Raw genomic sequence first — 25,998 nt, forward strand, 5'->3', positions numbered from 1 at the left:
GTTGTGGCAGCAGACTGGACTAAGATGCAGAACTTGACCGCGCCGGCCCCACTGCAGTGGACGGAAGTCGCCACGTGGGACACCGCTTCGAAATCAACCACGCCAAGGTGTCCGGTAGCCGGAAGCTGGCCGGTGCTGGGCTTCCCGAGGCCTGGCCGTCAATCAGTGACTGGGACCATCTGAACCCCTCGAGGCTGTCCACGGCTCTAAAGCTGCGTCACACCAGCCAGCGCGGAGCTCGTCGGGTGGGTGAAAAGAGGAACCCGAGGCTTCGGGTGGCTGCCATCTGCCACCTGCCAAGCGCTGGAAGCGAGCAGTAACATGCACACAACCCAATCTCCGCTCTCAGTTTCCAGCGCCGCGAGGTGGAACGCCGAGCACATTAGTCGGACATTCCACCCCATTCATCCATTTGCGCTGCCGGACGCACGCAATACGCGCAAACACTTGAGTTCTGCAGCTACCAGCACCAGTCCGTCAATGCCCATGAAGGGGGAAGATCTACCAGACCAACCGGATGCTCTATCGCCTGAAGAGACCGCAGCCTTGCTCAGCATGAGCGATTCTTTCGTGCAGGAAGCTGTTCACATGTCGGGACACTACATCGGCTGTTCGCGCCATCCGAGTGCTATTGACCCCACGCGCTGGAAGAAGATAGCACGTGTGCGAGACCTCACCATGTATAAGGAACGCCGAGCACGCTGGCGACTTGGCAGCAAGCGCAAGCTCGGATCTCGCATCGCAGCAAATGAGTACGTTGACGAAAGTGCCAAGCTGCTCCCAGCAACGCTGATGGTCGGCACATTCCCAGGCGACCTCGAGTCAGTCATGTTCGGGCTGCAAAGCTCAACAGAAGACGCCACCCGATTGCGAGCGTCGTATCTGGGTGACAACCTGGTGGACGAGAAGTTGTTAGCAGCGCCGTTGGAATCGCCAAGTTACGTAGACCCGCTGCGTTCGTGTACTCTAAGGTGGCGTGGACTGCGCAGAGGCGCCACGGCAGCCAAAGTAGCGACTGGGAAGATCTTCAGCTCACGCGCTATGGAGACCGTGTACATCGAGTCCACAGGTGTCACCGAGCTCGACAATGGTGAGCGGGTAGGCTACGAACTGCTGCAGTCTGTCGAAGTGCCCGGATTCGGAGGATTCGGTAAGAACGGCAGACCACAAGCCATCATCTCGTTCTGCTACGTGTATCGCCAACCGTCCCCGGATGTGATGGAAGTGTTCATGTTAGGCTCCACCTCTCGCGACGGTGTGGTGCTTGGCGGCGCGTTGGCGAAGATGCACAGTATGCACCGCCTTGTTCGTTGCGCCGAGCGCAAGAAGCTCGCGTGGCTGCTGAGTTCCAGTGAACCTACACTGGCCAACACGAAAGCTGGCGGCTGCTGCGCCGAGTGCTTCCGCTCTTTCGGTCGCTGGCCTCACAGAGCTGAGCGACAGTGCAGTGCCTGTGATGAACGTGTTTGTGCAAGCTGCACAGGCTACCGCCAGATGCGCTTCGCTCTCCCGTTTCGCCGCAAAGTCGTTCGGTCCAAGCTGGCCTTCTGCGGCCGCTGTCTGCAGCGAGCGGAGGAGACCAGCCCCTTGATCGTGGCGGTGTTCGAAGCCATGGAGCAGGGCGACGACTTGGGCTTCGACACTTTCGACAGCTCGCAGCCACCGCTATCTTACCCGTCCAAGTGGAGCAGCCAATGCGCCGACGTTGACGACGACCTCGCCATGACCATTCTAGGTGATTAACTTCTCTTGTAAAACCTGACGTGATCCTCATCGGAAGGGATCGTATACATGTAGCCACCGTACGGAACAACACAACTAAAATTTAAATAGCCTTGAGCTTGAACACTGTGATCACTATTGGTTGTTCTCACCAAGTCACTGTCCAGAGCAACAATGGTCGATGCAACGGCCAAAGGCTTGTGAACTGTACCAGATAACTTGTCGATGTGTGGAGGAATTTCACCAGTCGATTTTTGCAGTTTTCAGAGCGTCATGCTCGTTGGCATGCGCGGCTTGTGGAGACCGGCCAACTCAACTCGCATCAACCCGCAAGATTAGATGTACACGAGGGGAAAATTGCAGTGAGTTTATTCGCTGCATCGCCGGCTCAATGTCCAGGTTGAGATGACCACCGCGGTCTTGCTTGTGACTGGCCGCCAATCGCGTCGAGCGTGGCTTTGCACGATCGATATCGGGACAGTATCCGGACGGACTGTCTCACGTCAAAGTCGCCAAGGATCCCGCTCACTTTCAAACTTGACTTGCGTCGCGCACTGCTTCCGACGCTGCACTGTTCCATGCCTCGCTTCTCACCAGCGTTCTTCTAAGACCAAGTTCCAGCTAAGCATCCAACAACAACAGTAATATGGTCAGCTTCGTCGTGGAAACGCTCTTCCGGGTGCTGGCATCGATTACTTCCATCTGCGTCACGCTCAGCATGACGCCCTCCATGTATCGCATCTACCAAAAGAGGGACACGGGCATCGCGTCCGTGCTGCCGCTCGTGTGCATGGTGGCTAATGGACACGTTTGGATGCTGGACGGCGCTGTGGTCAAAAACTGGTTCCCCATGTTCGCCACCTTCCTCACGTCCGACATGATCGCCCTCGGCTACGTGACGACGTTCTTCTGTTTCGCACGCGACCGCAAGAAGGCTCTGCGCAGGATCATCACGGGCGCCACCATCCTCGGCCTGATCACCGTGTACGCGATCATCGGCAGTGCCGGCTACACCAACCAGTCGAAGGACGGCGTGGACACGACGCTGGGGATCTTGGGCGTACTGGCCGGGCTCAGCATGTTCAGCTCGCCGTTCGAGCGCATGATGAAGGTGCTGCACTACAAGTCGGCGGCGTTCATCCCGATCCCGATGGTGGCGGCGGGCGCGCTCAACAACGTCATGTGGATCGTGTACTGCCCCATGATCGGGAGCTGGTTCCTGTTCGCCGGCAACGTCATGTGCTTGTCGGTCAATGCGGTGAATTTGATTTTGTACGTTATCTACAACCCGAAGACCCACCCGCTACGCCTCGAGGAGAATGACCCTGACGCCCTTGGTGCCAACCCCACGGGAGTGGAGCCCATTTCTCTTTCCATCGCGATTTCACCGTTTCCAGACGACCGTGATGTCAATGTCAAGAACAAAACGACCGCCCAGAGCCCAGTCTACAATGCGGTTTGCTCACCAATTGGTGAGGCGCCCTCAAACACCAGCAGCCGTGTCTAAACCAATACCTGTAGTAAAACGCATTATATACAATGTTATGCTGGCAACGTTTCTGACGAAGCGGAGACTAAAGCTTGATAGTCGATGCCGATGCTTACCACGCGAAGTGTCGCACAGCAGATTAACGATCATTCGTACTAGTATCACTTTACAGCAACAGCTTCAGTTCCCCTAGCAGTCTCTTCGCCATAAAGAGCCCACGCAGCGTGAGCGCACCAAGACTGCAATACATCACCTTGTCGTCCTACCTCTTCACGTGGAGTCTTCCTTGACGTGGTAGCCATGTCCGTGAACATGGCCCTGGAATGGCAGGTTCATCGAGTGAACCGACAGGAAACCCGGTTTACGGCTGGAGTCGTAGGCCATGGCATTGGCTTCCGCTGTCGCCTTCATGTCGACCTCCGTTGCGGCGTCCCACTGCAGGAACTTGCGGATGACTTCGGGCATCTCGTGCTGGTGGGGCAGGCCGTCCACGCCCATTTCCTCATACAACAGCCTCGAGTCCACGCGGTCCCTGCCGTGGCGCAGCATACAGCGCGACAGGCCCTCGGCGAAGACCTCCCCCGTGTCGGGGCACTTGAACTGCGCCAGCAGGAAGAGCCAGTCGTCGTCCCAGTACACGTTGCGCGTGTGCACCTCGTAGCGCTGGAAGAGCTTGATGTCCTTGAAGTGGCGGATGCCCTGCGACCCGAACACGAAGTACCAGCGGTTGCGCGCGCAGGCGTGCAGAATGCCCTGCACGCCGCAGCCGTACCAGATAGCCAGCTCCATGCTGCGGTAGTACGCGTTCTCCGGCAGCGTGCCCGTGAAGTTGCAGTCCATCAGCGACGCGCGCGTCTTCCAGACGCCGGGGTACCGGAGCAGCGCCCCCGGGGCTTGCGGCGACAGCTTCCGCCGCAGGACGCCCGCCCCCATGTGCCACAAGATGCGCGGGATCATTCTCGGCGGGCTTGTCGGCTTGACCGAACGCTTGATGAACTCATCGGTGCTTTGAGCTCACGACGGAACCCTGGGGTGAGGCCGTCGTGACTGACTGGCATTTTGTATGGGGCAGGAATATCTTGATCTATGTATGCAGTTCTAGTTGAAGAGAGGACCATCACTCCTGTGCGCAATTTCCGCACCGCACTCGGTCACTTCCGCATTCGCGGCGCGCCACGCAGGTCCAAGAGGAAAGGCAGCAGGAAGAGCGGATGGTCTTGGCCACAACAGACGCCCTGGAGGGCACGCCGGCGTCGCAGGACGCGAAGACGCTCGTCCCGATGTCGCTGAGCTTGTAGGAAACGAGCGCTGGGCGAAAATCACGTTTGGATACGCGTTGGCCTGACTTGGTGCTTGTATGCAGAGTGGCGAAGAAGGAGAAGATCCTGCAGATGGAGGCAGCAAAGCTCGAGGCGCTGCTGAGCCAGCGCAACGAGCTGCTCAGCGGCTTGCAAGAGAGCCACGAGCACCTGCTCACGACGAACGGGCAGCTGCAGTGCGTCCGGTCCTTGTCTGCTTATATGTAGGAGGTGTGGTAACATTCTGGTCTGGCGCTGCTCAGAGAGAGAAGTCGACTGCACAGAGAGAAGCTGGCGTCGCTGCGGACGCTGTTGGGGGTTGGCCACGCTCAAGATGGGCCTGGCATGTGCGACGCGATCGGGGCGAACGAGCTCGAAGCTACGGCCGAGAAGTGTGGAGTGCTGAAGGACATTCTGCTCGGGCTGGTAGACAAGCGCGCGGCTCTGGAGCAGCAATGCATGGCGCTTGAAGATCAAACGACGCGAGAACTGGGAGGATTGGCAGGAAAGGAACTGCGCTTGGACGAAGGTGTGAAGCTGGAGAAATGATGCCGCTAATGACTATTGTAGCTTACAAGCTGTTACTATTGCAGCCCGCAGCACTCTTCATCTGCTGTGCGAAGATATTCGCTCCGCTCAGTGGAATTTGGAGGTAACAGAGCCTGTTTGCCTGCAGCCTGAAGCAGAGTGCTACATTTTCAACTGCTGTTGTAGAACGACCAAGCTGAGTATGCCGGAGAATACAAGCGCCTAAACGCTGTTAGTCAGAACGCTCTACGCGAAGAAGCATTAATTGAAAGGGTCAACGCTGCTTTGCGAAGCGAAAATGCTGTAGTTGAAGACCTCGAGACAGTACGTCATTCTATGCATCTTTTTGGATTTGACTAGCTCTAATTGCCCCGTCGTAGATTTGGCTAAATTATCGTGACATGGCTCACGAAGAGCATCGCCAGCTTGCGGTTGCGAATGAAGATGCAAAGAAGTACGCTAACTTATAAACCTTGCTCGATAAGGAGGGTTTAATCGATATCCTGGTGTGCAGTGAGCAACGAGGACTTCAGAGACTGCTTGAAAGTAACGGGGTACGCTAATGCAATCGCAGGTTAGTCCGTGTATACACTGACGCGGGTATGTCTGTGGTTTAGGCGACATGCCCTGCGGATGAGGAAGTTCTCCATTTGGCAGAGGATTTGCAATCTACGCTGCAGCATCTCAACGTAGGCAACATCCGGCTAAGTAGTCCGCACTGAGGACTTAACACGGCAGTTTATGTTGTCCAGGAAGAGGTGAACAGCGCAAAATTCTTCAGGCGGGAGATAGCGTTGCGGAGGAAGCAAGAGAAGAATATGCTGACCATCACACAGTCGAGCATCAAGGTAATACTCACTGCCAAACCTCACGTCGCAGTCTTACTTACATTAATTTGGACTAGGCAAAAGATGAACAGTTGACTTGGCTGGAGCGTCAGCGCGTACACCTCCAAAGCGAGCATCAAGAGGTGGCAAAAGCTCGCGCAGCCGACGAAGCCGGTGCGTTCTTTAAAATATTGATAAGCGATTGAGACTGTTATTGTACTAATGCCGTGTCCTCAAAAGCATATCAACAATATCGAGAGGATCACAAATCAGAGATGAATGCTTTTGAAACCCAAATCAAGAATGCTGGAAAACAAGTGAAGTCAACGGAGCGTGCTATCACGTCCCGTAACAAAAAGGTGGTCGCTGTCAACAAGAAGATCGCTCAGAAGACAAAAGTGCTCGAGGAATGGAAGGAGCGGATCGACGAAAAGAAGGAGCAAGTGGCAAAATCTGCTGCCACCCAGGAGCTTATTGATGGTGAAGTGCTCAGTACGCAAGAAGCATTGGGGCAGGAGTTACGCAACCTTGAGCACGTTCAACGACTGCGTACTGCTCAAGAAATGGAGGCCGAGGAATTGTGTTCATCTTGCACTGCACTTGAGTGCGAAGCACAGCAAGCACGCAAGACGATAACTACACTCAAAAGTACCATTGTAGTTGCACAAACTGCAGTGAAAAACCGCATCGATGAAATACGCGAAAAGTTCCTCGACACCTTCGTGGTAAGCGATGCTGAGATCCTGATTGAGCTGCTGAACAAAGAGGTACGTGCTACTTAGAAAGCCGAAAACCTGTAAAATGCATTTTAATGTAGCGTACTATTGCAGATCGAGAGCTGGAGAACAAAACACACAGATGAATTCAATGCAGCAGTCGCTATCGAGGCGAAAATGGTGACATATGACTTGCGATGATAGTATGCGCGCAGGCTCACTGACGTAAGTGTTTTTCTGTAGCTGAACCAGCGATACGAAGACTTAGCTATTGATGCCCGCAATAAGCACGACAAGATTTTGCGACAGAAGGTAAGTTGTCAATATTCGGTCGACCCATCAATCATGACTGATAAAACCTCACTTGGCATCGCTTTCTTTCACGAAACGAATCCATGCAGGAGCGGCAATACAACACGAAACTTAAGAAACTGAAAGCGCGTGAGGCGGAGAAGAAAGCAAAGAGCACAGTTGCCTCGTCGAACAAATCTCACAAGGGAGGCGAAGACGGCATGGAGAAACCACTACGTGTATCTGCGACGGGCCTCGAGGTCGAACAAAACGAAAGCCCCTCGCGTGAGCTCGCTGATGGGGCCGACTCCAACCCGCCACGACTAGAGATCCGGAGCAATGAAGACATTGTCGGCGAGGTACGTGCAGGCGAGACAAAACTCAAGAATCTCTGGTGGCTCACGTTCATTATATGCTGTGTAGGCAATCTCGGAAAAACTGTGCACGTCAAAACCAAAGCAGAAGGCAAAGACAGTGCCGAAGCAAGCAGCCAAATCTGCTCGACGCACACTCGTGGTTGGATTAAACCAGGCGGCTGTGTCACCTCAAGCAAACAACAACTTAGCGGACCTCACTACCAATGCAACTGGCTCAACATCCACCAAAACAGCTAAGGCTGCACCGCTAACCTCCGTCTTACAGCACGACAGCAACGGTACTAGTGGAGCACGCCGCTCTCGTTTGAAGAGGCGGACACCAGCGCAGAAAGCAGGAAAGCCAGTGGCAGTAGTGATGCATCCGCCAGGCAGGCCTACGGAAAGAAGCATTCCGGAAGTGGAGGATCCTGTCAACGACATGCACCCCTCAGTTGGCGCTGAATCAGACCCTGCCGAGGATGGAATACCAAGTCAAGGCTCACTCAATTCTCCAGTCGGCTGCGACGAAGACCCTGTGGCATCTCGATCAAGCAGTACAAACCCGGTGAAAAAGTCGGTGGTGGCAAGCCAAGGTGCCGCTAAGAAGCCACACCTACAAAAGGTACGCTGATCGCTTTGACCTGCTGCTGCCATGGGGACTAACGAACACGCTGAAAAGCAGGTGGGCCAGCGTGGCAAAGACGCCGCCAAGCGCCGCACATCGACGAAGGTTTCGCACCGCCGGCACGCCAAGGCGACGAAGGTCGGCCGTATCTCGCTCGGTCGCTCGCAAGGTGGCGCCGTGGACTGGACCGCCGCTGACTCCTTCTCGTTCGACTGAGCCAGTAGGCGTAGTCGAGTCTCCGTTTTCACTAATAATCGCTGCCGTTGCTCTTACTTGTATGCAGTGAGGTCGCCGTGCACCAACTGTACAGTGCGCCAGTCCGCCAACAAACCCTGCGACACTGAGCGCACTCATGCCTTGCGATTCCCAAGTTGGGAATGCGAGTCATCGCTCGATTCATCGTTGGGTTTACGACATCACCTCAATCGCGTCCGCCAATCACATCTTTTAGCTTGTCGCGCCGCATCCAATCCCCCATTTTAGACGATCTGACTGGCCAATGACAGCCGGGGTGGGACGCGCTGGTGGTCTCCGTTCAATGAGGGGTGCAGGAAGCTCCGTCAGTTGCAATTCTGCCGCCGCGAGCCAACTAACTGCCTCTACCATGTTCTCGTCCGTGCTCCGCTCCGCCTCGCGCCAGCCCACGGGCAGCGCCGCCTCCGTGACCGCCATGGTGTCCGCCCTGGGCCTGGCCAGCTTCTCGTCCGCCGCGCGCAACGCCGAGGAGCCCAAGGTGGCGCTGAGCCCCAAGGAGTTCCGCTCCTTCAAGGTGACCAAGGTGGAGGAGGTGACCCACGACACCAAACGCCTGGTTTTCGCACTGCCGAGCAAGGAGCACGAGATGGGCATCACCGTGGCTAGCTGCCTCATGGCCAAGGCCAGCGTGGACGGCAAGACCGTGATCCACCCGTACACGCCCACCAACACCAACGCCGAGAAGGGCGAGCTAGAGCTCGTGGTCAAGGGCTACCCGAACGGCAAGCTCAGCAAGCACATCGTGAACCTGAATGTGGGCGACGAGCTCGCCATGAAGGGCCCGTTCGTCAAGTTCGAGTACAAGCCCAACCAGTACAAGAGCATCGGCTTCCTGTGCGGCGGCTCGGGCCTCACCCCAGCCCTGCAGGTGGTCAAGGAGATCTGCCGCAACCCGGACGACTCGACGCAGGTGGTGCTCATCTTCTGCAACCAGACGGAGAAGGACATCATCCTCCGCGACGAGCTGGACGCGCTGCAGTACATGTACCCGCAGTTCCAGGTGCACTACGTGCTGGACAAGGCCGACGCCAACTGGGAGGGCTACACGGGCTACGTGACCAAGGAGCTCATCGAGAAGCTGCTGCCCGGCCCGTCGGACGAGAACCTGATCGGCGTGTGCGGCCCGCCCCCGATGATGGACGCCATCTCGGGCAACAAGGCCCCGGACCGGAGCCAGGGCGAGCTCAAGGGCCTGCTCAAGGAGATCGGCTACACCAGCAAGCAGGTGTTCAAGTTCTAAGCGACCACGCGGCTTCGTCTATTGATCGATTCGTCGTCATGTAGGCAGCGACGGGAGCTAGCTAGCTCGTTATTGACATACTCACTGTCCACGGAGTGTTCACCCTTGCAGCAAAAAATATAGCGCATTGGTCATAGCTTTCCCCAACTAAGATCGCCCACTTCAACTTGAATATGTACAGTTGTTTTGGTTTAACAGACTGAAACTCAACGCAAAAGAACCAGCACCTTACGAATCGTAGTTACGATGAACATGATTCACAACGCCGAACCAATACACGGCTCGATTGCAATGACCAGCACGGAGCGTTGCAATGAACCCGTGGTTTACGGTACGCTTGTACGTAGTGGAAGAAAACAACCCGATGCAGTTGCTTAGAGATCGGGAAAACAACCCCACAGTCTCGTCGCAAACTGTAAAAGAAAAAAAAAATCCGAAAGGAAACTACAGAGAGCAGCGCTTTGCTGCAGGCAGCTCCCGCTTTACGGGTCGCCAGAAGAACCCGAGATCTGCGCAACTTAACGTAATCGCCGGGATGGGCCGCGCAACGTAGGTGTGGGGCAGTCAGTTCCTCTGATGCGGCCAACCAGCCGGTTCCTCGTCACGAGCGAGTTGCAGCTGTAGAGGCGAAGCTGGGCGCACAACTGCAAAGCGCTGGGACTCCCAGTGAGAGCACTCTGCACTTTTCCGCCACCCACGCACGCGCAGCGAACAAGACCGACGCGATGGAGGTGGTGTCGCCCGCGCAGCAGCTGCCCGAGGACGAGGTGCGGCCGTCGCACGCGCTCAACTCGCGGCAGTCGACGGTGGACCACTACCGGCCCAGCACGTGCGACGAGCTGAACGCGACGCAGGTGCTGGGCGCCACGCAGGGCCCGCGGCCGTCGCTCATGGCGTCCGTCCTGCGGCCGTCCGCCATGGGGCGCGCGTCCGTGGTCACCGACCTGAGCAACAACTTCTCCGAGGCCAAGATCCACGACGCGCACGTGCAGGTCTTCGCCAGCGACGTGCTCATGGAGGGCGAGCTCACCAAGAAGGGCGAGGCCGGGCTGCAGACCTGGAAGAATGTAAGTGTACGTACAGATGAAGCTTGACTGGCATTAGCTGCCTTTGAGGCTCTGATTGACCGTGTTCTTGTTGGTTGCCGTGGCCAGCGCATCTTCGTGCTGCGCGGGCAGGAGCTGTCGTACTACACCATCGACAGCAAGCAGCGCTACGGGGCGCTCAAGGGCACGTGGGACATCGCCGGCGCGTCGGTGGAGCGGCTGGAGAACCTGGCGTTCAGCCTCACGCTGGCCAACGGCAGCGTCCGCAGCATCGGAGCCCCCTGCGTGCAGACGCTCATGGACTGGATGACGGCCATCGCCGTGGCTGCGGAGGCGCACATTGTGGAGCCCACGACGGACTTGTCGCTCGTGGACCAGAGCCGCACGACGCACATCATACTGGTGCGCCATGGCCACTACGCCAGCTCGCAGACGCCGTCCGTGGACATGCACGGGCCGCTCACGGACTTGGGCGTGCAGCAGGCGCGCGCGACCGGCAGGTTCCTCCACAAGTACCTGTCGGAGCGGATGGTGCTGAAGAGGTTCCCCAAGTTCCCGGTCTACCACAGCGGCGTCCGTCGCGCCGTGGAGACGGCGGAACGCATTGCAGACGCCTTCCCGGCCGGCAGCGTGCAGTTGCGCGAGAACAAGCTGTTCCGCGAGGCCTGGCCAGGTAACCCGCTGCCGAATGGCAACCGCCAGCAATTGGCCAGAGAGAAGCTGGACAACATGGTGTCGGACTGCGCCCGCCTCAAGATGGCGTACCGCACCACCTTCCGGCACTTGATCCCGCAGGATCTGGAGATCGAGGAGCGCGAGCTCAGCGAGGGGGACCAGAAGCTCTACGCCAACACGTTCGGCGTGCGCTCGACGCAGACTCGTGCCAGGGACAGATTCCGCGTCGTGGTGTGCCACGCTAACATCATCCGCTGGTTCGTGTGCAAGTCGCTCGGAGTCGACCCGGACGGCACGTGGGGCCGCATGCGCTACAACCACTGCGGCATCACGGCTATGGAAGTCGACAGCGTCGGCAACGTGCAGCTCACCTACATGAACCAGACCGGACACCTGGAAACCACCCAGCTCTCTGAGGTGTAGTGTGCCCAACTACTTCTGTTTGTGTTTCAAGTGAAGTTTCCTATTGACTACAGGAGCAATACGGGTCGTAAGGAGCTTCGACTCGTTTATATTGGTTTCAGCTTTGTGAATCATGTGCATTGTTAAGATATTGCTTGTTTGCTCGTCCGGGTGACCGGCAAGAATTCCAGGACCAACCACTTAATGGTTCTTGTGATCCGCAAAGCGGGATCAAAGCGCTGCTCTGTAGTTTCCATTCAGTTTTCCTTTAGCGACGAGATGTGGCGACAACGCAATGAGATCGGGCTGATTGTGTTTCCGATCTAAACAATCCCCTGTCACGACATTCGAATTGGCTTATACACTGCTTCGGGTTGTTTCAAGGTTGTTTCAATTGAAGTCTTCCACTCCTGTACGTAGTATTCAATGTCACAACGCAATGGAAAACACCGTGCTGGTCATTGCAATCGCGTCGTGTACTTGAAGTATTGGTTTCGGCTTTGTGTATTTCTCATGTTCATCGTGCGGTGGCGTTGTGTCAGTTTTCAGGCTGTCAAACCAAAACAACTGTACCGGCACTCAAGTTGAAGTAAGCGAACTTCCTCTGGGTAAAACTAAGACCAATGCAGTATAATTTTTGCTGCAAGGGGCTGCCTACACGACGGCGAATCGGTCAATAGACGAAGCCACGCTGCCGCTTAGAACGTGAACACCTGCTAGCTGGACCTTTGAGCCAACCGCTTGTTGATTCCGGGGATCCGCAGCTCTACAGTTTTCCTTTGATATGTAGCGACAAGAATGTGCCAACTTGAGCAAGCAATGCAAAGCAGGATAGGCTCCTTTCCGAATGCAAACGAACTACACTTGTAACGCAAACTATACTTTTACACTCTGCTACTGACGTCCGACGGAAGCCCTGCGACGGGCGAGCGCACCAGGTTGTACACGGGGCTGTGCGAGTTCTGTTTGGTCTTGAGTCCGATTTCGTCGCCAGACGGCAGCGGCGAGAGCGCCACGGCGGACTCGACCCCGCGCGCGTCTGGGTCATTCTCCTCGAGGCGTAGCGGGTGCGTCTTCGGGTTGTAAATGACGTAGAGCGCGATGTTGACCAAGCTGAGCAACAGACACAGCGCGTTGCCCCCGAAGAGGAACCAGCTCCCGATCATGGGGCAGTACACGATCCACATGACGTTGTTGAGCGCGCCCGCCGCCACCATCGGGATCGGGATGAACGCCGCCGACTTGTAGTGCAGCACCTTCATCATGCGCTCGAACGGCGAGCTGAACATGCTGAGCCCGGCCAGCACGCCCAAGATCCCCAGCGTCGTGTCCACGCCGTCCTTCGACTGGTTGGTGTAGCCGGCACTGCCGATGATCGCGTACACGGTGATCAGGCCGAGGATGGTGGCGCCCGTGATGATCCTGCGCAGAGCCTTCTTGCGGTCGCGTGCGAAGCAGAAGAACGTCGTCACGTAGCCGATGGCGATCATGTCGGACGTGAGGAAGGTGGCGAACATGGGGAACCAGTTCTTGACCACGGCGCCGTCCAGCATCCAGACGTGCGCATTGGCCACCATGCACACGAGCGGCAGCACGGACGCGATGCCCGTGTCCCTCTTTTGGTAGATGCGATACATGGAGGGCGTCATGCTGAGCGTGACGCTGATGGACGTGAGCGACGCCAGCACCCGGAAGAGCGTCTCCACGACGACGTTCACCATTGTGCTAGGATATCGTACGGGAGACTGGACTCGATGAGGCAGGTACTGTACGCACAACAACGCAGGTTGGGCAATGGCAGTGCGACAGTCCGGTGGGCTGTGCTTGAAGATGGTGATGCGTGTTGACGGCCAGTCAGCGAAGGTCATCTAAACCTGCACGTTGAGCCAGACCGGACCGGTCGTCGAGGTGGGTCCTTCATATCCGCGCGATTAGACGAGCGAGCGACGGATGAAGAGTGGAGTCGGCTGAGCCGACAGCTTCAAGCACGCCCCGCTTCGGTAGTCGACGCTCTGGTCAAGTAGCACAACCTACATGCACCTGAACATGTTGGATGCAACTGCTTTACATTCTGCCCTTAACTTACTAGAACGATTTAGTGAGGCTCCTTACGGACGGAGCGGGGCCAGTGGCGACTTCATGATCTGGTACAGCGGACTCTGCGGGACGGCCTTGCCGGTTGACTGTACGCTCGCGCGGTCGATGGCGATTGAGAATGTGTCGTTGTTGTCCTCCTTCTCCTTCTCGAGCAGGTCCTCGAGCGTGGCGCCGTAGCCCAGCGGGTGCTTGCTCGGGTGGTAGATCATGTAGACCGTGAGCTGCGCGACGCCGAGCGTGGCGCAGCAAATGTTGGTCACGAACAGGAACCAGAGCTTGGCCATGGGCGTGTAGGTGATCCACATGGCGTTGTTGAAGGTGCCGGCGAGCACCATGTGAATCGGGATGAAGACGCCCGTCTTGTACTTGACGACGTCCTTGATCTTGAGGAACGGCGAGCTGTAGAGCACGAGCGTCACGCACACCGCCAGGTAGCCCATGATGTCGTCCACCTGGCCCCTGCTGAGGCTGGTGAACACGCCCAGCCCGCCGAGCACCGCGTACGTGGTGATGATTGACAGTACTGCCGCGTACACGGCGATGACCTTCCAGGCCTGCTTGCGGTCGTTCGTGTACCGCAGGAACACGAACATGTAGACGATGGAGATGAAGTCGCCCGACACGAAGGTCGAGAACACGGGGAACCAGTTGCTGGTGAGCAGGCCGTGCAGCGTCCACACGTGGCAGTTGGCGAACACGGACACGAGCGACACGATGTTGGTGTTGCCAATGGACTTGGTCTTGCAGATCTTGTAGACCGCCGGTGTCGGGCTCAGGATCATCATGAGCGACGTGCACGCTGCGATCACGCGGAAGGCGGACTCCACCGAGTCTGACATGTCGAGCTTTACTAGCGACTACGAGCGAGTGTGCGGCTTAGAGCGAATCGCAAAGTGAGACGAAGTGCAGGAAGCACTCTTGCCGACGTGTGGCGGAAGGAGAGGAAGGTCGAGATGGGCAGGGCGAATGAGTGGTTGAACTTGTATCGATGAATCGTATGCACCGACGTGTGTAGTGTCCTCGAGGCGCGAGCAGCACCGGAAGCCTTGCGCATTCGACCACAAGAACGGACAAAGCGCGGAGGACGTCCTGAATCGAGATTAGATGCGGCCGACATACGCGGTTTGGGCGCAGGAATGGCCTGGAGCGGTAATGCAAGGACGGGTTTAACGCCAGTATTTCAGTAGTGTGTCAATGCAGAACCGGGGCCAGGCGTCCAAGTGTCCACCGCTGCCAGTGGTGAGGCCGTGTCACATGGGCTTCAGCTTACATGAAAGCGACGGACGTCGAAGTTCATGCACATGTATGCGTGCAGTGCGCAGTGCAAGTGTGGGGAGGACGATATCCATAGGCGTGAGGTGAACTGAGTAAATTATGCTTGATAAGTTAGGGATACAGTACCATACTGCCTTGGAGGCCACCGCCAGCACCAGTTGAGCCCGTCGAATGGTCTACATAATGGCCTGGGCTTCTCTCTATCAGCTTTTAAGCTTACTGTCGCGGGGCGCGGATGATGTGCAGGACGCCGCCAGTGGCGCCGCGCTCGAACGACTCGCTGCGACTGAGGTGGAACGAGCCGCTTCGGGAGCTGAAGGCCGGCGAGCTGAGCTGCTGGAAGGAGCTGCCGCCGCTCCGCGCAGGAGAGCTCAACTCGAAGGAGTTTTCGCGACTGAGCGGCAGCAGCGGCGACGGCATCGGCTGAAAGCTCGGACTCGCGCTCGCCACCTTGCCCTGCATTTCCGATTTGGGGGAGATGACGATTTGGATGGCGATGTCGTCGTCGGGCAGATCGATGGTGGGCTGGGCTGCCTTGCTCGGTCGGTACATCACGTACAGCACCAGAAGTACGGAGCCAAGCACGACGCAGATCGCGTTGGGGATGAACATGAACCAGTTGCTGTCCAGCGGCGTGTAGATGACCCACAGCGCGTTGTTGGTCGCGCCGCAGATGACCATCGGGAGCTGGATAGGCGCTGCGTTCTTGTTGCGCAGCACGAACAAAGCCTTCTCGAATGGCGCGCCGTACAGAATGATCGCGGCGATGATACCCAAGTAGCCCAGAACGCGGCTGATACCGGCGTAGTCTTGGCCTGTGGCACCAGTTGCCGCGACGATGGCGTACAAGGTGATGGCCGCGAGCACGGAGATGGCGCCGGCGAGGATCTGGAGCACATACTTGCGGTCGTCCGCGAACTTGTAGTAGATGGCGATGTAGGTGAGCGCGGCGAAGTCGCCGAAGCCGAAGGAGACGACCACAGGGAATATGTTGCCGCAGAAGTAGCCATACATGGCCCACATGTGAGCGTTGCCTAGCAGTGAGACGAAAGGGACGACGGAGATGTTGCCGACGGTCTTGTTCTTGTAGATCTTGTAGATGGAGAAGGCGGGACTCAATGAGACCATGAACGACGACAGCGCCGTCATGATTCGGAGCACGAGGAGGATGGTAGCGTCTACCATTGTGTGCGTGTGTGTGTGAGCGAGAGAGTCGGACGAACCTTCGTTCGTGGATGGAGACGACTTGCGCGCGGGCAAGCGAATTGCAAAGTGAAGAGCGAATGAAGAGGCAACACCCTCCAACCCACATTTTCGGCGGTCTGTCCTCCCCTTTTCGAGCGGACACCGGCACCGATCCCATCTGCCCTGATTCGCTTCAGCTGCGATCCCGCGCAACCGGGTATTCCCAGTGTGGCTGAAACAAGGGGGAAGTGTATGCGAAGCCCCCGGTATTGACACTGATTGCCTGGGTCTGTCTCATTTTCTGAAGTTTTGACTCGTCGCATGGACGCGTCGTGCTGACCAAGCAGACCAATGTCGGCGCGGTGCAGGGTGGAAAATGGACGAGTGCGTGACAGAGCACGAGTCACGAGGTGTTTATCAGCGAGGGAAGCGTGCCGGCCTCCCCAATCGCTGCGCGGAGCGCGTCGGTATCGGGTGAGCTTGCACCAGAGGCGAAGTTGGGCCAAGAGGAGTCCGGCCACAACGCGACGGTTTGACGGATGAAAAAAGTCTTATCCTTGTTTTGGCCCGGTAATAGGGCTGCCATGCGGAAAGGAACGCGCACCGCGGCGCTCCTGCGCCACGAGCGTCAGCCGCAAATATTTTGCCACTCTCGTTTCGTCGACGGAGCGCTCCCCAAATTTCCCCGCATATGACACACTGGTTCGCGTTGTGGCACCCCGATAGGCTGCGGAGCTCGTGCCCCGCTCGGATCATCTGAGTCGGATGCGGCGTCAATTGCCCTTCCCGTAGTCACCGCAGTCACTCACGTCTATCCAAGGGACTTCTTCAGGCAGATCTGACCAACACTGCCACCCAGGATACTACAGGTATACACAACACAGTACACGTATACAGTATACTATCGATAACGTCATTGACCCACACGAAGGGTATGTATCCATCTTCTAAATGGTGTGGCGTTATTTAAAATTATGTAGATAACACCATATATAAATGGCTACACTGCGTTTAACACGTCCAATACCAAACACCTATATACATACTGTACATGTACCTCACCTTCGGTGTACGATGTCTTGCTGTTCTCAGATACAGTACACATTGCGCACGTCGACCGAGTCGGTTCCGGAACTTCCGGTGCGAACCGCTCGGTGAACTGGTGGTGGGCAAGTGGCCGCTGCCGGTCTTTTGCACCGCTACGTGGTAGCGATCATGTTTGGAGTGAGGCCGTGATGGGACGGCCCAGCTGATTGGCCTAGGCGCGCGACCTCGTCCAAACGCCGTGCTTGGAGCTCGCGGTCCTCTGCGTGTGCCCTTTTGTCCCCCTGGGGGCGACTCGACCCGACTTGAAGCGCGGTCTCACTTTAGCTTTCGCTTTCTACCCGCTACGGGGACCTCGAGACTACTCACGCCCGCCATGACCTTCTGGGTGACTCTGGTGAACGTGGCCACGGGCGTCGCCGACATCTTCCTGCGTCTGAGCCCCGTGCCAGACATCTACAACGTGCACCGCAACAAAAGCATCGGCGAAGTGGCCGAGCTGCCGCTGATCACGATGGTTGTGAACTGCCACCTCTGGTGCGTCCTTATCCTTCTTTTATCTGCATGATAACAAAACTGAGGTTTGATGTGATGGGCTCTCTTGCCCATAGGATGACCTATGGGTACGCGACAGATAGCTGGTTCCCGCTCTTCGGCTCCCAGCTCTTCGGAGAGATCGTCGGCATCCTGTACAACATCGTTTACTACCGCTGGAGCTCCGAGGAGAAGCGCCAACGACTGCGCAAGCTCTACGCCATCGCCTTCGCGGTCTGGTGCGTCGTGACGCTCTACGTAGTGCTCGGTGTGTCGGGCGTCTTCGGTCAGACCAAGTCGGACGTCGGCACGTCGCTCGGCTACGTCGGCTGCGCTTTCAGTCTGTCCATGTTCTCGTCGCCCCTGGCCACGCTCAAGCACGTCGTGAGCACCAAGTCGTCCGCCTCCATCCCGATCAACATGTGCACCATGATCCTGGTGTCCACGGCCCTGTGGACAGGTTCGGGCATAGTCGAAAGCGACTACTTCGTCGCCATTATCAACTTCGTCGGCGTCCTTTTGAGCTGTACGCAGATCGTCATCTACTTCATGTACAGGCCAGGCAAGAGCGACGACTCCATGGCACACCTCGAGACCGGCAAGGAGGCATCGTTCGTTGCCATGAGCCCCAAGAGCGAGCCGCACACGACTGTGCTCGTCGAGAGCCCAGCGTACTACAAACCGGCGCCGTCCCCGCTAGTGAACGGCAGGGTGTAGCGTAGTGAAGCGTTTAATAGAACCAGTATTTCATCGTATAGCCCATATCGCGCGCAGAAAAACTTGCGTCTTGAGCCAGGCGAAAAACGGGGAGGGGGGGTCAGAGTCACATTGTCCTAGGCCAAACTGGCGCGACGTACTTGGTTCTGACGGTGCCCCAGTACTCATCAAAGACAAAGCCAAACTTTTTCCAATAGCATACAGACTGAGAACGACAGGGATAACAACTAAATTGGTGTTTCGATTGGTATCGGTTATTCGAATCAACGGAGTACGTGTACTTAAGTACTACTACCTTCGTTCGGAAATAGATGACCATTTGTTTTTTTTGCGCAGCGCTCCGCCTCGTTCATTTTCCTGATTATAAAATTGTGGGAGTGCTGGAGATCTAGAGTTGACACTAAGCAAGACACAGTCCAGAGAGGCGCAGGCGTTCTTGTTCCGCCGCACCACATACACAAAAATGGATCTAAGATCTCACTACATATTTGAGGGGCACTTCGGGTGCTACGAGGATCCCACTTGCTGCAATGGATAGCAGGGAGGCGCTCGCATTGGCGAGAGATGTTGCATCGCATGGCAATGACGTTGGAAGACTGTCCGTTCGCATCAGTTTGTCCTTATGCAAATGTCCGAGCCGGTAATCATTTCCACCATTAGACTTCATGATATGCTCCATGGGCGCTGGCAGCGGGAAGCGCGAGTCCTCCGTCCAAGCGTCGCTCTCAGCCTTCGCCTCACGCTCATCGTCAGCAACCGAGCCCTCCATCGTCGTCGGATCCCGCATCGCTTCCAGCACACGACGCGCGCCAAGTCGGGCGTAGGGCACGTAGCGCATGTACATGCGAGACACGGGGGGAATCGGTCCGGGCACGAAAGGCGGGCGCTCCTCGTCCATCCAGGAGAACTCCAGCGGCAGCCTCAGGTTCAGCTCCATCGTCTCTGTCGAATCCGTCGAATCAGGCGTTCCAGGCCTCAGCGCAGCAGCGTCAGCGCGTGGCGTCGGCGAGGTGGGGGACGAGAGTCGTCCGGGCGGTTGGCAGTGGCAGCGGGGCAGCGGTCCATCTTGCACTCTTTCTTGACTTGACCACAGCTGCTACTCGATCTCCCATCGAGTTAATTCCACGCTTCCAAATGCGCTCGACAACTTGGCGGCCCACGTGGAAGTACATTGCAACCCGGACGATCTCCCCACGTGTAAGCACGCCTCCTACGTTGCGAAGCAGTAGGGTTTCCCAGACGGCCTGGCGTTCACTACCCGTATCCGTAATCTCCCCCAGCCGCCAACTTTCGAATTGAATCCAGAAGCCAGTGTGCGGGGGCCAGTGTGTGGTAGCCAGTGAGCGGGGGAAAGCGCGGGAGATTCAGAATTCAAAGCCGATCGGTTTAGAAGGGGAATTATGTTGAGTAGGCTGAAATATGATTGGAAACGGTTATCTATTTCCGAATGGGAGGTAGTATACATGTATTAAATTGAGTTGCGTCTGTCACAGTGTACAGTACCTTACGTCGAAAACTGTATGATATACTAGTATGTTTTTTTGAAAAACTCCTACAATCGATAATACATGTACAGACAACGATATTATACAATTTGTATGTCATTGTGCATGTATCATGTTGGATATATAGCTCCTAGAGACTGGCCTATTCATGAATGCCATTCAAAAAGCAAGAAACCCTGCCACAATCGGCAGATGAAAATGACAAAAATGCCAAGGGTTTCATAAAACACACATAAATTCATCTAAAGTACTCAAAAACAACGATGAAGTCTACTGATTGAATATGATTGGCTGGCGAGTCCTTGTTGTTCATTTGTCTGCCGGCTTTTTGTGTCTACCGGCTTTGTCTGTATTGAGGGCCTTATTCGTTTCATCGCTACACGAAAATATAAGCGGCAAACGTGCCATGAGCGGTTCTCACACGAGGTCACGGCGACAGAACGAGGTTTCTTTGGCTGGTGGAAGATACAATGTAAATGTAAACGACTGAGCTCGATTCAAGACCCCATGAACCGGGAAGCCATTCTCGCGAGGTCAAGTCCCAGCCTGGCCAATCGGCGCTCGGGCCATCCTATCACGCTTGATTGGATCCTCCAAGGGCAAACGACGCGAGGTACTTCACCGAAACTATCGAATGAAACTACAGGTATCAATAGCTTCTTCATTCATTGTACAATTCGTTCGGTTCTACCGAGACCGGAGCGCGCTCGACCATGACCGCGTGGGTCACGCTTTTGAACGTGGCGACGGGGGCGTCGGAGGTGCTGCTGAAACTTAGCCCCATACCGGACATGCTCAACGTCCACCGCCAAAAAGACATCGGCGAAGTGGCCGAACTGCCTCTGATCACGATGGTGGTGAACTGTCACTTGTGGTACGTTGATGCGCACGAACATGACGACGCTCCTCAAACTGACGTTTTTGGTACGATGCTAACCCAGGACCATGTATGGCTACGCGAACGACAGCATGTTCCCGCTCTTCGCCACCCAGCTCTTCGGCGAGCTCGTCGGCTTGGTGTACAACGCTGTTTACTTCCGCTGGAGCTCGGGACCGAAACGCAAACAGTTGCGCAAGTTGTATTCGGTGGCTTTCGCGGTGTGGTGCCTGGTCTCGCTCTTCTCCGCGCTCGCGTTGGTCGGCGTATTTGGCCAGACAAAGGGTGAGGTTGGAACGATGCTCGGGTACGTGGGCGTGGCCTTCAGCTTGTCGATGTTCTCGTCCCCGCTTGGCACGTTGAAGCACGTTGTGAGCACCAAGAACGCTGCGTCCATCCCGATCAATATGTGTGTCATGATCCTGGTATCCACTACGCTGTGGGTCGGGTCGGGTCTAGCGGATAATGACTATTTCGTCGCGGGGGTCAATGGCGCTGGCGTTCTACTCAGCTGCGTTCAGATCATAGTGTACTACATCTACAAGCCAGGTCGGCGCGAGGAAGCGAGCTTCACCCTGCACCACGAGTCGCCCAAGAATGTCCCGATCGTTGTTTCATCACCCAAAGACGAAAACTACAACTCTGTTTTCGTCGAGAGTCCCGCTTACAAGCCAATGCCGTCGCCGGTGATAACGGTCGCAGCTTGACGGATTCGATGAGGGCTTAACTAACAAAATCCAATAGAAGCGAAAAAATGAATAAAAAGATGAAGAACTTGATGAAGTCCGCACCAACCCGCAGCTTGGTCCTAGCGATCGATTCCTAATTGAATACCGGGTACATGCACGGGTATTGAAGACCATGTCGCGCGATGTGCGGAGTCAAACCGTGTCTCGCAACTGGTGGCGCTGGTTGAAGCACTCCAGGACCATATGAACGCAATGGCGCAACATCAGGGACTTTTACCAGACTATGAACCAGCACTTCTCGGCTCTAATCAGCCCGTTTGGTTGATCATACGATCTACCGCTGAATCAGCGCCTCGATTTGCATGCCGTCGAGCCAATCCTTCCAATCAAATCGTTTAGCGACGAACAGAGCTGCGGCACGTCGCTCGAGTTCCGGTGCTGGCCTCCAGTCACGGGGCAGCCAAATCTGAGCTAGTGATCTTGCGTCAATATCCGGACCATTGCACATGTACCTCTTTAGCTTCCGCCTCGACATCACTGCGAGGATGCCGTTCTCATTGACCATTTCGACCTCAAGGCTCCACCAGCAGAACAACTTTCTTCCAATCTTCGGTAGACGATGAGCATCTGGGTCGACATGCTGAACGTGGCCACCGCCGTGGCCCAGGTCATCTTGAGTCTCAGTCTCACGACAGATATCTACGACGTCCACCGCCGCAAAAGCACGGGCGAGATGGCTGCGCTCCCACTCGTGGCGATGGCAGTGAACAACCACGCCTGGTACGTCTCGCTTTGCTGGCGGGTTTTCTTGGTGAAGTCCAGTTCCTAACAAGAAATTCCGCGTGCCTTTGCAGGATGCTCTACGGCTACCTGGCGGATAACATGTTCCCGATCTTTGCTACGCAAGCTTTCAGTCAACTCGCGGCGCTGACTTACAACGCCGTTTACTTCCGCTGGAGTGTCCCTGAGAAGCGCAAAGAGCTGCTGAAGCTTTACTCGCGCGCATTCGTCGTGCACTGCGCGTTCACCATCTACACGGTCATCGGTGTGCTTGGCGTCACGAACCAGACAAAGTCCCAGGTTGGCGACTACGTCGGATACGCCGCGATCGTCATCAACATTTGGATGTACGCGTCACCGCTGGGCACGCTCAAACACGTGATCGCGACCAAGAACTCGGCGTCGATCCCGATCAACTTGAGCATGATGATCTTCGTATCGGCCTCGCTGTGGCTCGCGTCGGGCATTGTGGACGACGACATCTTCGTCTGGGGCATCAACGCTATTGGCACGCTGCTGAGTTTCATCCAGATTGTGGTGTACAACGTCTACAAGCCGACCCATCAAAGAAACGAGGAGAAGAACACAGACAACGCGGATTTAAGTGTTGTCATCGTTAATGGCAGCCCTGCAGCAGTCGTCGAGAGCCCCGCGTACAAGGCACTGGCGTCACCGTTGACCCCGGCGAAGTAGTAAAGACCATAAACTGATAATCCACATTTTTGTTCGTGGAATACGCTGCCCCTTGTTAGGTCACAGCTTGGTGATAGGCCAAGATCTTGGCATTCGAAAGCAATACCGTCGGCCATCGTGGGTCAAAGCTGCAGTACGAGGACCAGGACGTTTGGTGGAGAAATCGACGCGAAAGTGAGTACTAAGGTTTCTATAATAGCACCAGATACAGATTACCCTGATGCCATTTTTGATGCACAAGTTGTCTGTTCCATCGAATGGTGGGCAGAGGCACTGTCTCGAAGTTCGTCAATTGAAGTTTGGCTGATCTGATGCACAACATGCTGCACTGTAATTATTGTGTTTCATCTTTTTAACGCAGTGGGGCTAGCGGAGACTGTAGTGCTTCATACACTGGAAAACTCTTGCTAGGTCTAGGAGAGAACTCAATGGACAGAACGACAGGATCATCGTCCGTGGTGATAGAGGCTGTTGCTGAGCTCGTTTCGCGAGTGAAGACGATGTGCATTGTCCACGCCGAGAAGTGAAGCGCAAGAACAAACACTTGGGGCCCAGCAATGATCCAGTTCGAAGTCAGTTGGCCGAATGTGAGCCAGCCAAACGAGTAGAAGGTTCCCACACAGAGGTTGAGTACGTTGATCGACGCTGCAGATCTCTGTTTGCACGCGCGGATGAGGTTGTTGAGCACGAGGACGTTGATAGAGATAACGGTGACATCGCAAAAGCACAATCCATGGGTCCTCCACACGTCCTCTCGCGTTTGGCCAGTGTAACCCGAGAGACCGAGGATCACAAACAGCGTGGGCACACCTAACAAAGCCAGCACTACAGCGATGATGGAACCCACCCGACGACGATCCTCGGCGTACCGCCAGTACACGAACAAGTAGCACAGCGAGGCGATATCACCAATGACAAACGCGGGGAAGTTCGGGAACCACGCTCTATCCAGGAAGCCGTAGAGGCTCCACACGTGTGAGTTGGCGAGCGTTGAGAGAATTGGGTCAATGGGCGTGGTGCCGACGCTCCGCTCTCGGTAAATGCGATGCACAGCAAGAGACGGCAAGTAAACCGAAGCCAGCGTGCCGCACCAAACCCAGATGCGCACCACTACCATGACGCCGAAGTCGACCATCTTGAGCTGCCTTTTCGTGAGACGAGTTGGTTTTACCTTGAAGTGGACGGTGTCGATTGAAAACTGAGGTCTCGAAGGTGGTAGTGCGATTGATAACGCAAAGCAACCTCGTCTCAAGCGACGGTGTTACTAGCAGCGTGGCAACCCGTTCTTCTTTGCTGGATGACACAAAACATGCAGATGCATGTCCGAGGTGTAATGGACGGCGACGGAGTGAACACTGTGTTGATGCGTTGACCGGCTGAGTAAAGGGTTCATTTGTTTGGAGATTGTAAAAATTAACGTAGATGCGCGGATGTTGAGATGAGGGTGGGCAAAACCGGGAGTTTCCTCCTCTAATCAAGAGCCTAACGACCGAGGTCTGGTTATCTTCAACCGTAAACACCAAAGTTATCCAGTCGATGTCTGCCTGCTCAAGGCATTGACACAGTCATTCATCCGGGTGCCAGCAGAAGTGATTAGATGCGTGACTTCTCTAACGATACTCTGGCAAAAAGCATAGGCTGAACTGCCTCACTTTTCAATTCGCACCGCCCAACGGAGTCCAAACTGAAGATGGCCAACATCGCGTCGCTAGCCAAGCGGGGAATGTCGACGACATTCGGCCCGCGTACCATCAACGCGTACGCTGCGTTCGAGCAGTCCGGCCTGCTGAGGCCATGGCAGTACAATTCGCGACCTATCGGCGACGATGACGTCGAAATCAAGATCTCACACTGCGGCATCTGCGGGGGAGACATTATGGCGCTCGACAGCAGCACCGCCCCGCACCCTTGTGTCGTCGGGCACGAAATTGTCGGCGAAGTGACTCAAGCTGGCTCTGCTGTCAAACACCTTGTTGCTGGAGACCGCGTCGGCGTGGGCTTCAATGCTTGGGCGTGCCTGAACAAGGACCCAGCCCGAGCATGCCGCGAGTGCGCGTTGGGAGCTGATGCCTACTGCAATCGTGCTGTTTTCACGAGCAATTCAAAGTACGAGGATGGCACGCAATCGTACGGAGGATTTGCCGACTACGTTCGCGTGTCGAGCAACTATACCTTCCCGATTCCGAAGAACTTGCCGTCGGACGTGGCTGCACCGCTCATGTGCGCCGGAGCAGCGGTCTACTCACCGATGAAGCGCGAAGGCGTGAAGGCTGGTGACCGCGTTGGTGTTGTGGGAATTGGCGGGTTGGGCCACCTTGCGCTGCAGTTCATCCGAGCACTAGACGCGACTCCCGTCGCGTTTTCGAGATCCTCCACGAAGAAGCAAGAGGCTCTTGATCTTGGTGCCGCTGAGTACTACAATCTGAGTGATCCCGATGACGTGAAGAAGGCTGCTCAGTCGGTCGACATGCTTCTGGTGACCGTCGCGTCGCCAAACCTCCCATACAACACCTACATCAGCTTGGTGCGCAAGCTCGGCACCCTCGTTGTGCTGGGAGTCCCTCCCGACGACATTCGCTTCAAACCCATGCTGCTTGTCGGAACTGGCGTCCGCATCATCGGTAATCTGGTCGGCAGCATCGAAGACGTCGCTGACACTTTGAAACTCGCGGCCGAGAAGAACGTGCGCCCGATCGTTGAATCGATGCCCATGGCTCAAGTAAACGAGGGAATTGCGCGCGTTCGCGCGGGAGACGCTCGCTACCGCGTCGTGCTCGAGAACTAAGCTGTGACTCATCGATTAGGAGAGTATACCGGAGTACACGTAGACTTGATACCTTGTAGTCGTGGTAGCGATCTATCCTTCAAACAAACGCGTTTCAGCTAATCCGATCTTGTTGATCTTTTCTATTCCGATTAGAATCAGAATTTACTAGCCGATCGCCGCCGCTTCGCGGCGGTGTGTGTGTGGTTAGTCGGAGCCGGTTACGCTCGCTGTTCCAGCTCGCTCCACTATTTGCCATAGCCCCTCTCCGCTTCGCCCCGGAGGGTGTACAGTTCGTTGCAACCCGTTACGCTCGCTGTGCCAGCTCGCTCCACTACTGAATATACCCTTCGACCTAACCCGTTACG

General features: G+C 56.0%; 10 protein-coding genes across 10 annotated transcripts; 7 read left to right on the top strand and 3 right to left on the bottom strand.

Annotated features, from left to right (window-relative positions):
- Nucleotides 1-1,041: 1,041 nt before the first annotated feature.
- IUM83_19540 (uncharacterized protein) lies at nt 1,042-1,743 on the top strand (the record flags this gene model as incomplete). The annotated part of the gene is made up of 1 exon (XM_067944592.1): nt 1,042-1,743. The coding sequence occupies one exon, from the start codon at nt 1,042-1,044 to the stop codon at nt 1,741-1,743; it is 702 nt and encodes a 233-aa protein (XP_067784716.1).
- Nucleotides 1,744-3,481: 1,738 nt separating this feature from the next.
- On the bottom strand, nt 3,482-4,168 carry IUM83_19541 (Rab11 family GTPase; the record flags this gene model as incomplete). Its single annotated transcript, XM_067944593.1, has 1 exon — nt 3,482-4,168. The coding sequence occupies one exon, from the start codon at nt 4,166-4,168 to the stop codon at nt 3,482-3,484; it is 687 nt and encodes a 228-aa protein (XP_067784715.1).
- Nucleotides 4,169-4,422: 254 nt separating this feature from the next.
- Nucleotides 4,423-8,068, top strand: IUM83_19542 (Arogenate dehydratase/prephenate dehydratase 1; the record flags this gene model as incomplete). The annotated part of the gene is made up of 17 exons (XM_067944594.1): nt 4,423-4,505; nt 4,575-4,706; nt 4,773-5,038; nt 5,103-5,161; nt 5,224-5,361; nt 5,418-5,491; nt 5,552-5,591; nt 5,655-5,726; nt 5,790-5,885; nt 5,942-6,038; nt 6,105-6,631; nt 6,695-6,760; nt 6,824-6,892; nt 6,982-7,230; nt 7,295-7,526; nt 7,680-7,849; nt 7,910-8,068. The coding sequence occupies 17 exons, from the start codon at nt 4,423-4,425 to the stop codon at nt 8,066-8,068; spliced, it is 2,529 nt and encodes an 842-aa protein (XP_067784718.1).
- A 388-nt stretch (nt 8,069-8,456) lies between these two features.
- IUM83_19543 (putative NADH-cytochrome b5 reductase) lies at nt 8,457-9,347 on the top strand (the record flags this gene model as incomplete). The annotated part of the gene is made up of 1 exon (XM_067944595.1): nt 8,457-9,347. One exon carries the CDS (start codon nt 8,457-8,459, stop codon nt 9,345-9,347), a length of 891 nt encoding a protein of 296 aa, XP_067784717.1.
- A 725-nt stretch (nt 9,348-10,072) lies between these two features.
- On the top strand, nt 10,073-11,491 carry IUM83_19544 (phosphoglycerate mutase; the record flags this gene model as incomplete). The annotated part of the gene is made up of 2 exons (XM_067944596.1): nt 10,073-10,414; nt 10,502-11,491. The coding sequence occupies 2 exons, from the start codon at nt 10,073-10,075 to the stop codon at nt 11,489-11,491; spliced, it is 1,332 nt and encodes a 443-aa protein (XP_067784720.1).
- Nucleotides 11,492-12,354: 863 nt separating this feature from the next.
- On the bottom strand, nt 12,355-13,191 carry IUM83_19545 (MtN3-like protein; the record flags this gene model as incomplete). The annotated part of the gene is made up of 1 exon (XM_067944597.1): nt 12,355-13,191. The coding sequence occupies one exon, from the start codon at nt 13,189-13,191 to the stop codon at nt 12,355-12,357; it is 837 nt and encodes a 278-aa protein (XP_067784719.1).
- Nucleotides 13,192-17,447: 4,256 nt separating this feature from the next.
- On the top strand, nt 17,448-18,322 carry IUM83_19546 (Bidirectional sugar transporter SWEET15; the record flags this gene model as incomplete). Its single annotated transcript, XM_067944598.1, has 2 exons — nt 17,448-17,608; nt 17,683-18,322. The coding sequence occupies 2 exons, from the start codon at nt 17,448-17,450 to the stop codon at nt 18,320-18,322; spliced, it is 801 nt and encodes a 266-aa protein (XP_067784711.1).
- Nucleotides 18,323-20,772: 2,450 nt separating this feature from the next.
- On the top strand, nt 20,773-21,411 carry IUM83_19547 (Bidirectional sugar transporter SWEET15; the record flags this gene model as incomplete). The annotated part of the gene is made up of 1 exon (XM_067944599.1): nt 20,773-21,411. One exon carries the CDS (start codon nt 20,773-20,775, stop codon nt 21,409-21,411), a length of 639 nt encoding a protein of 212 aa, XP_067784721.1.
- An 837-nt stretch (nt 21,412-22,248) lies between these two features.
- IUM83_19548 (MtN3-like protein) lies at nt 22,249-22,866 on the top strand (the record flags this gene model as incomplete). The annotated part of the gene is made up of 1 exon (XM_067944600.1): nt 22,249-22,866. One exon carries the CDS (start codon nt 22,249-22,251, stop codon nt 22,864-22,866), a length of 618 nt encoding a protein of 205 aa, XP_067784714.1.
- A 352-nt stretch (nt 22,867-23,218) lies between these two features.
- IUM83_19549 (MtN3-like protein) lies at nt 23,219-24,001 on the bottom strand (the record flags this gene model as incomplete). Its single annotated transcript, XM_067944601.1, has 1 exon — nt 23,219-24,001. The coding sequence occupies one exon, from the start codon at nt 23,999-24,001 to the stop codon at nt 23,219-23,221; it is 783 nt and encodes a 260-aa protein (XP_067784713.1).
- Between the last annotated feature and the right edge of the window lie 1,997 nt (nt 24,002-25,998).

Source organism: Phytophthora cinnamomi (assembly GCF_018691715.1).
Source record: "Phytophthora cinnamomi strain GKB4 chromosome Unknown Contig86, whole genome shotgun sequence".
Lineage (NCBI taxonomy): Eukaryota > Oomycota > Peronosporomycetes > Peronosporales > Peronosporaceae > Phytophthora > Phytophthora cinnamomi.